The sequence below is a fragment of the Aotus nancymaae genome, unplaced genomic scaffold (assembly GCF_030222135.1).
Source record: "Aotus nancymaae isolate 86718 unplaced genomic scaffold, 86718_ANA_hifiasm-v0.15.2.pri h1tg000008l, whole genome shotgun sequence".
Classification (NCBI taxonomy): Eukaryota; Metazoa; Chordata; class Mammalia; order Primates; family Aotidae; genus Aotus; species Aotus nancymaae.
Window position 1 is genome coordinate 731,713 of NW_026988419.1, and position 16,606 is coordinate 748,318.

At 46.0% G+C, this 16,606-nt stretch overlaps 1 protein-coding gene across 3 annotated transcripts in view; it reads right to left on the bottom strand.

The window, feature by feature from the left end:
* TRPM8 (transient receptor potential cation channel subfamily M member 8) overlaps positions 1-16,606 on the bottom strand; it is a 101,015-nt gene that overhangs the window by 40,944 nt on the left and 43,465 nt on the right. For 2 of the 3 annotated variants that reach the window (XM_012434212.2, XM_012434214.2), the window contains exons 12-17: positions 15,816-16,106; positions 13,520-13,615; positions 11,122-11,251; positions 9,408-9,553; positions 6,646-6,758; positions 6,027-6,243 (exon numbers count right to left, since the gene is read on the bottom strand). In XM_012434212.2, the coding sequence (XP_012289635.2) occupies positions 6,027-6,243; positions 6,646-6,758; positions 9,408-9,553; positions 11,122-11,251; positions 13,520-13,615; positions 15,816-16,106 (993 nt within the window). Of the gene's footprint in view, positions 1-6,026; positions 6,244-6,645; positions 6,759-9,407; positions 9,554-11,121; positions 11,252-13,519; positions 13,616-15,815; positions 16,107-16,606 lie in introns of those variants that run through there. The other variant, XM_064372865.1, reaches the window with a different exon arrangement.

The window sequence follows — 16,606 nt, forward strand, 5'->3', positions numbered from 1 at the left end:
AAAGAAAAAAGGCTGAACTTAAAAAGCACACACACACACACGCGCACAATATAATATTCCATTTCTGTGAAATACGTCTGTTTACAAGAAACTAGGCTAAAAAAGAGTTCTAAGTCTAAGATTAACTTGTAGGAAAGCCCATGAGAAATTCTGAAAAAAAAGCAAATTGTGGGGTGATGAACACAGTATGATTCTATGTGGATACAAATAAAACACCTGCATACGTTCATAGCTTTCTGGGCATGAAGAAGGTTGTGGAAGATTATACTCTAGATTAGGCATGATAATTCTTCATATAGTTCCACTTGTGACAATCTTTATTACTTTGTGATTTTATAAAACTAAATAAAATAAAAAAATTTGAATAAAATTTGAATAAAAAACTAAATAAAATAAAAAAATAATAAAAATTGAGGTGAAATGGATACATCTTGCCATACAGCTAAAATGCATTGGGTATTTGTATTTGTATTACAATGGTCTCTGCCAATAACCATTATTATCACCTCAGGACCATAACAAAGGACAAGACCTCAGTGATCAATGGCAAAATTCAACTAGGCAGTCCACCTGGTTTATATCTCTTAATGTATTGTCAACATTCTTGTCACTGTAATTACTAAGTTCAAACATTCTGCCTAGGCTCAGAAACCGAGGCAGGCTCCCTTGGGGGAGGCCACAGGAACTGTCCATTTGGCTGGTGCTAGCAGCCCGGATTACCACTCACCAACAACCATTTGCTCTTCTGGTGCCTGGTAAGATATGGGGGATTGGGAAAGGCCCTCCCTGCTGATAGCTCCCCACTTAATGCCCTGGTGGGGAGACTTGCACTGGGAGACTTGCACTGCCCTCAGCCCAACCTCAGCCCAGGAGACTTTCAGAAGCCTAGCCTACGCGAAGAGAGACATCTGAGATAGGTCAATTCTGAGACTCCAAGGTACCATCGCAAGAAGAAGACATGTTTTTAAAGGAAAAGAAGCCTCTTCTCTGAGCAGAAGGCCAGCGATAGGCTGTATTCATAAAATCCCAGGACCGTATTTCAACATATCTGTCAGGATTTGGGGATTTGACATGCCTCAAGATTGAATGGTGCCCTCCGTGAAGGCATGATGGGACTTGTCCCATTTTAAATAAACATCCCCAATGTCCATTTAACAGGCCCAAGGATTATTTAGCAACTGTATTTGCTCTTATTGACTGCCTCGTTTCAAAATTCCAAATTAGCATTTCGACATCTGCATTCATGCACAGGGACACCGGTACACACGGAAGAGCATGGCTTTTTGACACCCAGACACAATCTAAATCAGGTAACACCCTGCTTCGGTTTTTTTCCCTAGCGAGTGTGAACTAGGTTAATTAAGACAGCACCAGGCCAGCAGAACTGTTTCTTAGAGGAAAACAATCCCATTTAGGATGTCAAATGCATGAGTGTGAAGACCAGAAGAGAAACAGCGACCCCGAGTGTCGGATTCTTTTAACGATGAGAATCTCCATGGTTATGTTCTACAGACCCGTTCATTTCGCAGAATCTGCGCTGTAAGGCTGGTAAAGCCCTCGGATACCAACAATTATCAGTGCTGACCCTAAGCACAGGGTGCTTCCCATACTGTTGCTTTCATACCCAGAATTGCTGAATTAAAAGTGGCCCATTCGAAGATAGTTGTTAAAAAGAACAAGAGATACTTAGTAAGCATCCCCCATATCCAGTGTCACCCATGATGAAGGCAGACAGATTAGGTGGGGGCTCAGCCAGACCCAATGGTCATTCCTTCCTCCCGCAGGCCCCAGGAATTACTCACAGCCCAGTGTCCTTCCCAGTGCTCCTGCGCACCTCCCCCTGTCTACTCCCACTCCCTGTCCCTGCCCTGTGCCCTCTCTGAGCAAAAACACCTCATGCTAACCCTGCCCAGGACCTTTCTCCAAGGAAAATGTACCTCTCCTGAGTCCCCTCCTGCATGACCCAAACGGGTGACTTAGTAGCTAAATGCACATAGGAAATTGGTAAAGAGATGTCTGTGATTTACAGACTTCAGATTTTACTGTTGCAAGTCCTCTAGGCCAACCTCCCAGTAAATGTTAGACTTGCCCACTTAGTGCTGTTTGCTGATGCTCATCTCCTCTCCTTGAAAGCTCCCAGAAATCATCACAAACTGGTAGAATTCTCCATAGGGGAAGAGATCTTTGTCTGTTTGGTCCATTGCTGTCTAGAACAGTGTCTGGCACAAAGTAGGGGTGAAATATCTGTTAAGAGGAAGAATGCGGGAATGAAATATTTGGATGAAGCCAAGACAAATCTCCCTGCAGCTTCCATCCAGGCCAAGGTCTGCCTTCCAAAGCAACCCAGGACAAGTCCCTCTCTCTTGGCTTCCTGGTTTCTTTTTTTTTTTTTTTTTCTTTTTTTTAAGAAGGAGTCTCTCTCTGTCACCCAAGCTGGACTGCAGTGGTGCGATTTCAGCTCACTGCAACCTCTGCCTCCAGAGTTCAAATAAGTCTACTGCCTCAGCCTCCAGAGCAGCTGGGATTACAGGCGCACACCACCGTGCCCAGCTAATTTTTGTATTTTGAGTAGAGACGAGGTTTCCCCATGTTGACCAGGCTGGTCTCGAACTCCTGACCTCATGTGATCCACTTGCCTCGGCCACCCAAAGTGCTGGGATAACAGGCATGAGCCACTGTACCAGGCCCCTGGTTTCTTTAGATGCCTGAAGGAGTCAGACAATGTCTGGACTTGCACAGCAGCAGCTTCTGTGCCTTCATGCAGCATGGGAGGCAGGTCAGGGACAGGCAGAGAAATGTTTGGGAGAGTGAGGGGTAAAAAGTAGCAGAAAAAAGACTTTTGACTTTTCACCAACCATTCTGAGAAGAGGCCAACAAAGAGCCCTCTGCCCTAGAGAACACCCTTGAGCACCTGTATGTGGGGTGGTGGGCAGGGTTCCTGTCCAGCTCCCCAGCACTGATCTCCTGAGCGTTACCATGGCCATCCCAGGGCACACAGCTCTTGGGTTGAATCATGAAGACCTTGCTTTATCAATGCATTTACTAAAAACACACAAGCTTGTCAGAAACATGTCGGTGCCAGCTCCTGTGCTAGCCCCTGGGGACCAAATGAATAAGAAATAAACATCTAAATCAAATCATTCCCATGCCACGCAATTCTGAGCAACAACAGAGTACGTGTTAGGAGCCGGAAAAGCTCAAAGGAACCTCTCAGTGGAGTTGATGCAAGAAGAGAGGCACTAGGGCACCATGCCAGGTCTCCATCCTCTTATTCTCTAAATAACCTCTTGCAGGTCATAAAAAATTCAGTAAGTTACTACTGTACCAGCCATTTGCAATTCCGGCTGGTTTTTCTCCTTCCTGACCTCCACATTTCTCTCCTCTGTCTCTCTCTGTCTCTCTCTCTCTCTCTTTCTCTCTCTCTCTCTGTCTCGCTCTCTCTCTGCTTATTTGTGCTCATGACTCATTTCCCCACCAGGCTATGAATCCATTGTCACTCAATTCTATTCGTTGGCTACCTTTGAGATGTCAGGCTGGTCACCTGAGTCATGCAGTGTGCTGCTCCAGTTCCTACGGACCCCGTGCCTCTTCTGGCAAACTCTGCTGCCCCCATAGAGTTCAGGTTCCTGCCTGTGAGTCACCACCAAGGGCTGGAGGCCTATGTGACCTCCCAGGTGGTCCAGCTGCCTCTCCAGTGGGCTGTGCCAGAAAAGGCCTGCCAACCAGCGGGCCGCCCTCCAAGGCTACCAATTTCCACAGACCAGTCAAAACCCATTGGCACTTACTCCACTCTTGGGGCAGGCACTGTCCCAGTCTTTCCCAGTCCATGACACGACATCAGCCAGCCCCTCAGAGGGGGTAAGAGGTGGAGTGTTGGGGCTCTTCCCCGTCCAGTGCCGCAAAGCCCCCAGTCTCACTCTTTCAGCCCCTCCCTCTTGCAAAAGCTAAACTGAGGCTGCTGTCTTTTTCTCCATGAAGTGCCTTTGAAAAGGGTCACTGTTGTGGTCAACTACAAGTGAGAGTGGAGGAAGCCACGTCAGTTCAGGAGAAGGGAAAACAAGGGACCTCATCCAGAGCGAGCACCGGACCGTGGCTCCAAGGCTCCCAGCTGGATGAGGGTTGCTTCTCTCACTGTCCCACTCTGGTCTGGGCCCACCCTCTTTTAAATGCTGAATCTCCTTCAGTCTTTCTTTGCTTCCCTCAAACAGAATATTTCCATCCCCTCGCTGCTGCTGACACATACATAGCAAGTCCAAACACAGAGGTAGGAAGTAGAAGATGGCAGTTAAAAGAAAGAGGCTCATTGTAGGTTAAATTGTGTCCCTGAAAATTCAAACATGGAAGTCCTAACCCCCAGTACCTTGCATATGACGCTGTTTGGAAACAGGGTCATTGCAGATATAACAAATTAAGTAAAGAGGAAGTCATGCTGAAGTAGAGTGGCCCTGATCCGGTACAACCAATGTCCCCAGGACACAATCACTCATGCAGGAGTCACACAAGAGGACAGGGACCAGAGTGATGCATTGACAAGCCAGGGAACAGTGAAGCACGCCAGCTGGCTGCCAGAAGCCAGAGGAGAGGCCAGGACAGTCTCCTGCACAGCCTTCGGAGGGAGCCAGCTCTACTGACAGCTTGATCTCAGACGTCTGGCCTCTAGAATCATAAGGCAATGAATTTCTATTATTTAAGCCTCGTGTTCTATGATGCTTCATCATGGCAGCCCTGCAGACTAACACTGAGGGCATGGCCTGGGTGGGGCAGTGACTTCCCAGGGCAGTGTGTGGACTCTCATGGGGCTGATGCAAAGTCAGGGAAATCCCCTGCACATAGCAAGGCCCTGTCCTCGGGGAAGAGTTGCTGATAAGTAAAGGCCTGATAATCCTGCTGTTCAACACTGTCATGAGTCATTTAACTTATGCTTCCTCCACCTCCACCCCAGCTCCATTCCCCATCTGCACCTCAGACCTACTGGGCAAGGAAAGGCAGATACAGGGCACCGGTCCAGGACTTTTCCCACAAGTCACACCCAAGGCAGACATCACTAATCAATCAAAACACTCTCCCACTAAGGACAGACAGACCCTTGGAATCTTTCTCAACCAGGAGTGCTAGAAGTCACCAAAAAAGTGTCTGTCAGTGTTGGCATGAAAGTTTAAGCGAACTTAGGATTCTTATAAGAGTCAGTGACTCTGTAAGGGCAAGAACAGCATGATTCGTCCCCCAGATCTCTTGTAGTATGTGGTGTTGTACCTTGGAAACTGTAAGTACCGAGCACACACTTGCTGAGTTGATACATTTTTGCGTTTAGGCTCAGAGGGGACGATAATGACAGCAACAGCAGTTCTCAAACCATTTATAAACTGCTAAGTGTGAAAGGATTTCCTGGGATGACTTTTCATAATGGTTTAGGGATAACACCACCTTCACCATCAACATTTGTGTCTTCAACAATTACGAACCACGCACCTGCTACACATGAGGCCTGAGTAAAGTTATGGATTCAATGGTGGAGAGAGGATGCCAAAAAATGAAGGTCCAAGAAACTGCAGAAAAGCACCATAAATAATTCACACCAGCTCCCTGAAACCCACAGGGAGTTACATGACTTAAAACATTGTCACTCTGACATGCTGTGCATTAAGATGCTCTTAGCTCAAAAGTCCTGCCAGCTCCCTGCTGTTCATCACAGTAATGGCAGGAACACAAACCACTGCTGATGACGGCGCTGGGTTTACCATCCAGGGTCTCTCTTCTCTTCAAACACGACCCCATTCCTGACTAATTCATCTCTGTCAATCAGCATTCATGAGAGCAAAGAGTAAACTTGGTACTAGGAGATCTTATTGAATTACTAAGGGTGTGAAAATGCACCTTCATCCTCATGGACTAGCACCTAACTAGAACATTTATTTTGGGAAAATGATGACTTTTGAACTTCAGAAGCAACTTTCACTCCTCTCGGCTTTAGAAAGGTGCCTCCCACAGAGGACGCGAGGGGGTTCCCGCCGTCATGGCCGTCCTACCTGTCTCACTTCATCACAGAGGAGGACAAAGACCAGCGCGTACAGGACCAGCTCAGGGGGATGTGGCACCGAATGGAAATCCATGAGCAGCACATAGGCAAACAGCAGGAGGAAGGCGATGTAGAAGACCACGTTCCAGGAGAAGACCACGAAGGGGGAGGTGAAGAATGCCACGTAGTACCAAAGCAGCTTCTTGTGCTTGTCAACAGGCTTCTTCCTGGACCCAGAGATAAGGGCATCGTCAGTGTCCTTGCAAGCATGGGATGGGCACCGCTTTCCCCTCCTTCCAAACATAGGTAAATGCAGACCCATAGCCAGGAGGAAGACAAGGAATCAAAACTGTGTCCTAAGACGGACCCAACCCCAATTCAATCCTCGGCATTTTGCAATTAACAAATCCAAATTCTGCCCCAGATATTAAAGACACAACCCCACCTCTACCCACTTAAGAGGAAACCCAGGAAAAGTCAGGGGAGATACCGGAAGAAATTCATAGGCACCAATGTGAGCATCATAAGTTCCAGGCTTTGTAATCATTGACACAAGAGCACACACATGTGGATGCGCATACACACACTGGCACACACACTCACACACTATCATGTGCCTTGGTTTGTACCTAAATGATACAAAGCCACAGCCCACCAAGGGTATAATAAACAGACACAGGATAATCTTCCAATTCTTGGTGTCTCTGGAAATCTCTCCATACCATTGCTTAGAAAGAAAATTCTACAGAGAAACAAAGACAGAGAACAAGGTCCTTATTAACACAATTATGTGCAGGATGGCATGCAAACTTTCTCCCTTGCCCCACACTTTCCCCAAAATATACAGCTTTTTGAATTAAGGTCCTTATTCTTTTATACCCACCGCCTGCATTCTAAGGGGCAGTGATAAAAACAATTCAAAACTTGGTTGTATTTTAAGTCTTTTTCTGAGTTGGATTACGGGCACTTTAAAGTAATAGTTGTGTATGTTCAAATTCAACAAGCCTAGTAATTTCTATCCAACTCGCATTTTTATTACAGAAGTTTAAACAAGTATCTTTCTGGCTCCTTTGTCTTCAGGGATCACAAATTCACAGGCACAGCCAAACAATGCTACCTGTAGGGTCCCCAAGGATTCATTTCTGGAGAAAGACAGGTGATGCTTTTGTCAGGAAACTAAAAGGAAGATGGGAAGGGGGAGACTGCTGGTGTCTTGACATCAATTCAGGCTGAAATGCATGAAAAAGCTCTCCCCAGACAGTGTCAACCCTTGACATTGGCACAGAAGGGACTTCCACAAAGGTGGACATTAGAAAACTCACAGTAGCTCTGAGAGCCTGCAGGGGAGCATAGACCCGACCACATCAAAGGACCCATATCTCTCAAAATATAGCCCGTCAAGCAGATGGAGGTTGGTGTGTCTCAGGAGCAGAGGAAAAGAGAAATCCAAGGCCTTCTCAGTGCTGTCTGGGAGGGCTGGGACTGGCGTGCACCCCTCCGGCCCTGGGCACCTCCCCTGTCCCTTGGAGGAGGATGGCTGCTTCTGAGGACCCCTGCCTGGGGCCGCTTCAGTCAGGCACATGCTTGGCCCATGAGGACTAGCATCCTGGAACAAGGCGCCCAGGTGCAGCTTTCAACAAACAACCAATTGCAGTTTGGGGGTAAATGGCCGGCTGCCTTGCACTGGCCTGGGCAACACGGACGCAGGTTCTACAGTTTCCCAGAGGTCCCTGGCGGGTCAAGCCTCGGCTGCCCACAGTGGCAACCTCCTCATCAGCACATCGTGTCTGTCCCTGTCCCTTCCCTGTCTCACTGGCGCCTCCTGTGCTTCCCAGGCTCACCTCCAGAATAAACTCCTGGCATTAAAATCCTCACTTTGGGGTCTGCTTCTTGGGAGGGGGTGCAGGGGTCATGGGCGAAAGACAGGTAGTGCTTAGCCTTCCTCACTCTCCTATTCTTCTGAGGTGATGCACACGCCAGGCCATCACTGAGTGTCACTGACAGGCCTCAGTCACAGAAAGTAATAGCATTGGATTGGGTTCCATGGTTACCGGCAGCATTCTGATCACACACAGCAGCTTGACTATAGGAACTCCCTGGCTGTCCTGTGATGGATGCACCTGGATGGTCCTGTGGCCTGGTAGTGAGATTTTCAGTGAAATGAATGACCTGACATCTGATTGAAATGATCTATGAACCTGGACAGGAGTAAAAGCCAGCCTCCACAGGGCCCCAAGTTCTGGGACACAGGCAAGATGGAGTTTGGGGCCCAGGAAGCCATGAGCAGGGTGTGGCCCACCTGGGCAGCCAGCCCAGCCTCCCAGGCACACCCCGGCCCCAGCATCAGCCTTACTACACTACACTGCACTACCCATTTACCCACTACACTGCAGCAGAGGCTAAAACTGAGCAATAGCAAGACCCTCTCTGTGTGCTCCTTGTCACAGATCACTGCTCTCATTCAATCTGGCTTAGTTGCAGTAGCAAATGGATTTTGTTCATAAACACTTTGCTGTATGACATAATGGAAAGTCCATGACATGAAAGTTGTGGGTAATCAACATGAGATCCAATCCCAGTGCTGCCACTTTCCAGCAATGCAAGCTGGAAGGACGTTCCAGAACCTCTCTGAGCTCCTGCATCCTCCTTGGTGAAATGGGATAACACCCATTGCCACATGTGCTGTGAAGATGAAACGTGGCCTTGTGTATAACAGCTGTGGCTGACAAACGTTGGTCCCTCCATCTCTTCCCATCCCCTTCCCTTTCTCATGTCCACATTTCTACAACTGGAACTGAGGGTCAAAAGCTCCCCTCTGTGGCCTGAGACACCAGGTGCAAACTGCTATTCATTCAATTCAGTGCAGAAACCTCTAGACTGGTTTTACCCATTTCACAATAGTTTTCCTACTGCTGCCACTAATAATAATAACTGCAGTAGTAATAGCTAAACAAAGGACCAGTACCTTTCACATGTTATCTCCTTAAATCCTCACAATAGCCCTTTAACTGCTACCTTCCTATTTTACAGATCAGGAAACTAAGGCTCAGAGAGCTCATGTAACTTGGCCCATCATCACACACTTCATTAGCGGCACAACTGATGGAGAGCCAGGCAGTGGGATCCAGAGGCACAGCTCATAATTGTGATGCTGTGATGTTTGCTAAGTGGAAACTCAAAGAATATTCTTCGTCCTGCACCACGTCTTAAAGCAAGGCTTTCAACCAATGCCTATGCTCTGCCATCTCCCACATCATCACCAAACTACTCCTTCTATGGCTTTTATATTGGAGAATAAGGCTCATTTTTAATATTTTTTAATTCTGCTAGTAGCATCTGACATAAAAGGCCCATTTCTGAGCATGTGGTTTGGTGGCGGAGCATGGTTTACCTGGACCCCAGGCTGGGCGATGAAATGCTGGTCTGTGGCCTCCACCGCCAGCTCCAGACAGTTGCTTCCACCCCAAGCTTCACAGGAATAGACCAGCAGCTGTTCTGCCAAGTCTTCATCGCTGCTGTAACACTCGGAAAACAGCTCTACAGCGATATCAGCACAGAGAGAAGCTGGCGTCAGGGCTGCACATGCCTGAAACTGTCCTGCTTCCGCCCCCAGCCAACCCCTGAATCTAAGAATAGCCTGAGTGTGAGTCCATTCTTATAAAAGGCATAGAAAATGCCATCACAACACAATGCCTTACTGAATAAGAGGATTTTCTAAAGGCAGGACAAACCCAGCAGAGCTCCTGATGGCAGCAGGTGACAATAACTGCTCATTGAATTGAGCTGCATTGGACACAGGGAGACCCTCTCTTTAGTGGTCTTCTGTCTGGGCTCAGGCAGAAGAGCCTCAGCCACTGAGAAGGGATCTAGACCCTCTGCACCCCCATCCCGACTCCCCCATAACCACAGCAGCCCTTCCTCCATCTCATTTGAATTCTATGCCATCTTGGCAAGCTTGCTTTGCAGATAAGGCACCGAGAGGGAAAAGAAAGTGTGAGAAACACTGACCTATGGCATTAGTGTGTGCTTACATTTCGTGACCTAATGACAAAGAAATTGCTGTGTAGATCCTCAGAGGAAATTTTTTAAAAGTAAAAATATTAGGAGCCTTTGCCTAATTGAGGTCATCCGGAAATGAACTGCTTTGAATTTTTAATAAATTAAAAGAAATAATTAGACACCTTTTTCCAAAACAGAAAAGCTAAACTCATCAGCATGTTTACATTCAATAAGACACTGAACAAACCTGGATGCAAATACCCTTTGCAAACTTAAAACTGTCAAGTGAAAACAGAAAAAACCTGAGCAGGCCTGAAACTCTCTGTTGTTTAGAGGCAATCGGTTCTGGATTTCTCACCTTCCTGAATGATCGAGGCCTCTGCGCAAAGGGCATTGACAAGCTTTATTTGAGGACTGAATAGCAAACAGCAGTCAGGCGTCCTGAGACATGCTAGGAGAGTAATGCTTAGTGGAGTATCATCCACTCCAGGCAATAAGTAATCTCAGCTGCAGCCCTGATAGAAACTCCTTGTCTCCTAACTTCAGGGCACTGCAGGGCAACCATTGTTCGAGCTATCCCTTGGGAACCGAGGCAAGGGGAAGCAACCCAAGATGCTACTCAGGCTGCTGCTTTTCGCGTAACAAACCATGAGTGTGGCAGACCCAGGGGCTGGGTCCTCTGGCAGTGTGTGCGTATGAAACTGGCATGCTAACTGGTGAGGGTGCAAGTCAGGTAAAATCTCAGCCCTGTCACAGTGTTGTAACAGCATCCAAAAAACCCCAAAACAAAAAAAGATACTCCAATGCTCCCTGAGTTGCTTGGAACTTGGCCTGGGTGTGGCCCTGGGTGGCCATGGGATCAGAGAGCCCAAAATGTCCCACGTTCATTCTTGGAAAATTCCATATGTGCCAGGACCAAGGAGCTTGTGGCTTCTGCTGTGGCCTGTGCACCCAGAACTGTGGTCTGTGGTCTGAAGCCCTCCATCAGGCAGGGGAGCTTGGGCATGCCACAGACCTCCACCACCCGGCCTGTGAGTGCCACTGGCAATGTCTGTGCCGTATGGCAGATCCACGCCCACCGAGGCATCCCAGCACTGGAGACTCACCGACCGCCCGGGTCTCGTACTCATTAGCCAGCTCCTCGGACTCCCCAGCAGCATTGATGTCATTCTTCACTTTGGCCAGAGTCTTCAGAAGCTTGCTGGCTCCCAGGGCTGCCAGAGTGCAGCCCCTAGTCTTTTTTCAGGGAGGGATGGAGAATTTTAAGGTTTATTCTTAGTCCCCTGAAGTGGTCAAATCAACGTTAATGTCCAACAAGAATGTATTCATGGCAAAGCAGGAAATAGAATCTATTTGATGGGCGAGGTTAGAGCATGTGGTCGGCACGTACAAATGGAAATTGCTCTGGAGTCAGGAAGCCCTAAACCCAACCTAGGAACTATTCATAATGATTCAAAGTAAAATTTTTAATGAGCATAAAATAACTTGGAACCTGAATATGTTCACAGTCTTGAACACAGAATTAGCATATAAAAATATTAAGATAAATGCCATGAGAAACTGAAAGTAAGACCACGATAGTGGGAGGCCTAATTCACTCTCATACTGGAATAGCTCAAAGGTTAAGGAAGTCCTGGACAAGAACACAGAAGACCTGAACATTGTCACTTTAAGATTGAGTGTGTGAGAGCCAGGCGCGGTGACTCACACCTGTAATCCCAGCACTTTGGGAGGCCAAGGTGGGCGGATCACGAGGTCAAGAGATCGAGACCATCCCGGTCAACATGGTGAAACCCCATCTCTACTAAAAATACAAAAAAAAATTAGCTGGGCATGGTGGCGCATGCCTGTAATCCCAGCTACTCAGGAGGCTGAGGCAGGAGAATTGCCTGAACCCAGGAGGCAGAGGTTGCGGTGAGCCGAGATCACGCCATTGCACTCCATCCAGCCTGGGTAACAAGAGCGAAACTCCATCTCAAAAAAAAAAAAAAAAAAAAAATTGAGTGTGTGAATTCAATATTCAATATCTAAGCTTTCCTCTAAAAATAAAGAAATGTGAGTGTCCATAAACCATTTACAAAAGATCTTACATGCTAAATCACAAGGAAAATTCTCAATAAACTTTCCAAAGCAGAATTTTTACAGGCCCTACTTCCTGTCCATAATGCAATAAAGCTGGAAATTAATTTTTAAAATCAAACTTCAGAGCTTCTGTACAGCAAAAGATACAATCATTAGAGCAAACCGACAACCAACAGAATGGATGAAAATTTTTGCAATCTATCCATCTGTCAAAGGGCTAATATCCAGAATCTACAAAGATCTAAAACAGATATACAAGAAAAAAACAAACAAACCCATTCAAAAGTGGGCAAAGGATATGAACAGACGCTTTTCAAAAGAAGACATATGTAAGGCCAACAAACATATGAAAAAATGTTCATCATCACTGGTCATTAGAGAAATGCAAATCAAAACCACATTGAGGTATCATCTCACGCCAGTTAGAATAGCAATCATTAAAAAATCTGCAGAAAACAGATGCTGGAGAGGATGTGGAGAAATAGGAACACTTTTACACTGTTGGTGGGAGTGTAAATTAGTTCAATCATTGTGGAAGACAGTGTGGTGATTTCTCAAGGATCTAGAAACAGAAATTCCATTTGACCCAGTAATCCCATTACTGGGTATATACCCAAAGGATTATAAATCGTTCTATTATAAAGACACATGCACAGGTATGTTCATTGCAGCACTGTTTACAATTACAAAGACCTGGAACCAACCCAAATGCCCATCAATGATAGACTGGACAGGGAAAATGTGGCACATATACACCATGGAATACTACGCAGCCATAAAAAACAATGAGTTTGTGTGCTTTGTAGGGACTTAGATGAATCTGGAAACCATCATTCTCAGCAAACTGACACAAGAACAGAAAAGCAAACACTGCATGTTCTCACTCATAGACGGGTGTTGAACAATGAGAACACATGGACTCAGGGAGAGGAGCATCACGCACTGGGGGCAGTGGCGGGGGGCTAGGGGAGGGACAGCAGGATGGGGAGTAGGGTGGATAACATGGGGATAAATGCCAGATATAGATGAAGAGGGAATAGAGGCAGCAAACCACCTGGTTATGTATGCACCTATGCAAAAACCCTGCATGACCTGCACATGTACCCCAGAACCTAAAGTAAAATTTAAAAAAAAAATCAAAAATGAATACCTCATCCATTTGGAAAACAATCACACACCCACACACACCTGAGAAGCAGGTGCCTGCTTGACTGCCCACCAAGCCCGACTATTCTCCAGGGACTGCCCTTCTCAAGCACTCCTTCACCAACATGGAACAGAAGCACGGCCGTGTTCATCTAACCTCAGACATCCCGTTTCACTGGTGATGTTTTATATTAGGCATGTGAATTTTGAGAGGATCAGAACTGTTATAACAAAGCATACATTTGATGTAAATCTAGTGTGGGCCTGGGCACTTACCTGCTCCCAAATGACTTTGGAGAGTTCCTTCTTGTTCTGGAGAATGGCCCAGATGAAGAGAGCTTGCAGGGGGTGCCGAGTAATAGGAGACACGTCCTGGGGGTTAGAGCATGTGGTCAGCGTGTGCAAATGGAAATCGTTCTGGGATCAGGAAGCCCTAGGAGAGTAGCGCCTGGAGGGCTCTGTGGCTTTGTGCATGACTCCATTTTCACAGTGCAGTGATGTGATTTTCATCTCTGCAACTCATTGGGTGGTCTAATTTTGACACCAAATCTTTTATCTGTCATAAAAGACAAAGTGCAACTAGACGAAAAGGTATAAAGGGTGAAAAAAGTGTTGAGAGCAATTTGAAAACTGAATGACTCCTGACAGGCTGAGAGAAAGCAATTCCTTCTCATCATATAACTCTGTTTCTCTTCTAGAAAAAAATTCTTCAAACTCGATTCCAACTTTCCTATGGCTTAAGTTCAATTATCCCAAAATAAAACTGTGGCTTGTTTCTTTGGACTGTTATTCAAAGATCCAATGCCTAACATATCAATTAGAATCCCAGCTCTTGGCCGGGCATGATGGCTCATGCCCATAATCCCAGCACTTTGGGAGGCCGAGGCAGGCGGATCACAAAGTCAAGAGATTGAGACCATCCTGGCCAACGTGGTGAAACCCTGTCTCTACTAAAATACAAAAAATTAGCCAGGCATGGTAGTGCGTGCCTGTAGTCCCAGCTACTCGAGAGGCTGAGGCAGGGGAATCACTTGAACCCAGGAGGCAGAGAATACAGTGAGCGGAGATCATGCCACTGCAATCCAGCCTGGGCAACAGAGTGAGACTCTGTCTGGAAAAAAAAAAATCCCAGCTCCTATTCAGTATCCTGTATATTTCAAGGGAAAATTTTCAGATAGAAAACAACCAAGTGTTTATATATAATATATTCCTTTTCAACTTCTTTACAGGTTTTACCAAGGTATAGAATGCATGAGGCATATTATGCATGTTGCAGAGAAATCTAACATGAATATAGTCAAACAGAGGCTCTGTAAACACTTCCAAGTCCCGCAAACATCTAGTGCATTTAGATTTTTGCAACACACATACACTCCAAAAATCCCATAATTACAAAAGATAATGACCTAGTTTGGGTTTCCCCAGAAGAAATATGAGAAAAGGATTTGAGGCAAGTAGTTTATGTGGGACATGATCTCAAGAAAACCAACAGAGAAGTGAGGAAATGATAACAGAAAAACGGGAACCCAATACAAGGTGCATTATCAAGCAAATTGCCTTGGTGGATAACTAGAGATTAGCCCCACTAGCCAACTCTAGGAGCCAGAGTAGAACACAAACCTTAAAGTCAGCTCCTTCAAGTGGGGGTATATATACACTACCTTCTGACAGTCATTGGGCTCTGATCAGGACAAACTTTCAGCGAAGAGTTGCAGGTGCTGCCAACTGGAAATTAGGGCTTCCTATACTTAAAATGAGAAGTCCTGCAGGATTATAGGTGTTACAGCCACAAAACTGTCTCAAGTGAATATCCAGATTTAGCCCTTCAGAAGTATGCACTTCCTCCTTTACTCACAAAAGAAGCCTTGTCAGTTCTTCATTCCTTCACACTCATGGGCAGCAAGCTATTTTAAGCAGATCATAGCCAGTGCTCTACAACATGAGCATGCAGCCATATGTTTGCCCCTATTCCCCATTAGATACCTTCAGAAAGTATACCACACCAAGTTCTGCAATTAAGAAAAACTGAGGCCAGGCATGGTGGTTCATGCCTGTAATCCCAACTCTTGGGAGGCTGAAGTGGGCAAATCACCTGGGGTCAGGAGTTCGAGACCAGCCTGGCCAACATGGTGAAACTGCATCTCTACTAAAAGTAGAAAAATTAGCCAGGCATGGTGGCGCACACCTGTAATCCCTGCTACTCAGAAGGCTGAGGCAGGAGAATTGTTCAAACCCAGGAGGCGGAGGTTATAGTGAGCTGAGATTGGGCCACTGCACCTCAGCCTGGGTGACAGAGCGAGACTCTATCTCAAAAAGAAAAAGAAAAAAGAAAAATTGCAACTAGTCTGAAATATAGTATAGTATGGAGCATAAAGCAAGACCTTAGAAATAGCAGAGATTCACCCTATAGACAGATGCCTTATCTTAAGTAAAGGGAGTTGAAAACATGAACAATGTCAACGTGTTAAGTACTTTATGGCAATAAGATAGGGAGTAGGGAAAATGGAGATATCTTATGAGAGAAGTTTCAAAATATCCGAGAATTCAAGCAGGCAACTCTCCCAGTACCTACATGGAATTCTATGTCCATCTCGTCCCGGCCATTTCTGTCTTCCTTCCGGAAGCCTCTTCGGAAGTTTGCAACCAGTTTCCAGACAAACGTGAGAAGGGCATCATTATAGGAATTCTTGGCAATCTGCAGATTCCGGTACACAAGCGTGCTGAAGTGGTTGGAGAAGAGCTCAGTGAGGACATCGTGGGTGAGAAACTTCCGCAGGTTCAAGCCGTTCTCCAGAAAGAGGCGGACAAACTTGGGTCTGTCCTTTATGAGAGCCGTAAACATGACTTCTTGAAGGTCAGCCGACTAAGGAGAAAGAACAGTGAAAGTACTGATAATACTACAAAAATACTGTAAGGGAAACACTAGGCATTTTTCTTCCTCAGCTGCGCCGTATTTCCAGCCACAGAGTAATAATATCTTCAACTTCTCTTTCAATCCTGGTTTCAGAATAAAGCTTATCTTTTTTGCATTTTAACACAACAGAGGATTATGACATGATGGAGCTGAAAAACACAGCACGAGAACTCCGTGAAGCATACACAAGTTTCAATAGCAGAGGAAAGGATATCAGAGATTGAAGATCAACTCAATGAAATAAAAAGAGAAAGCAAGATTAGAGAAAAAAGAGTGAAACGAAATGAACAAAGCCTCCAAGAAATATGGGATTATGTGAAAAGACCAAATCTACGTTTGATGGGTGTACCTGAAAGTGACAAGGAAAATGAAACCAGACTGGAAAACACTCTTCAGGATGTTATTCAGGAGAACTTCCCCAAACTAGCAAGGCAGGCCAACATTCAAAT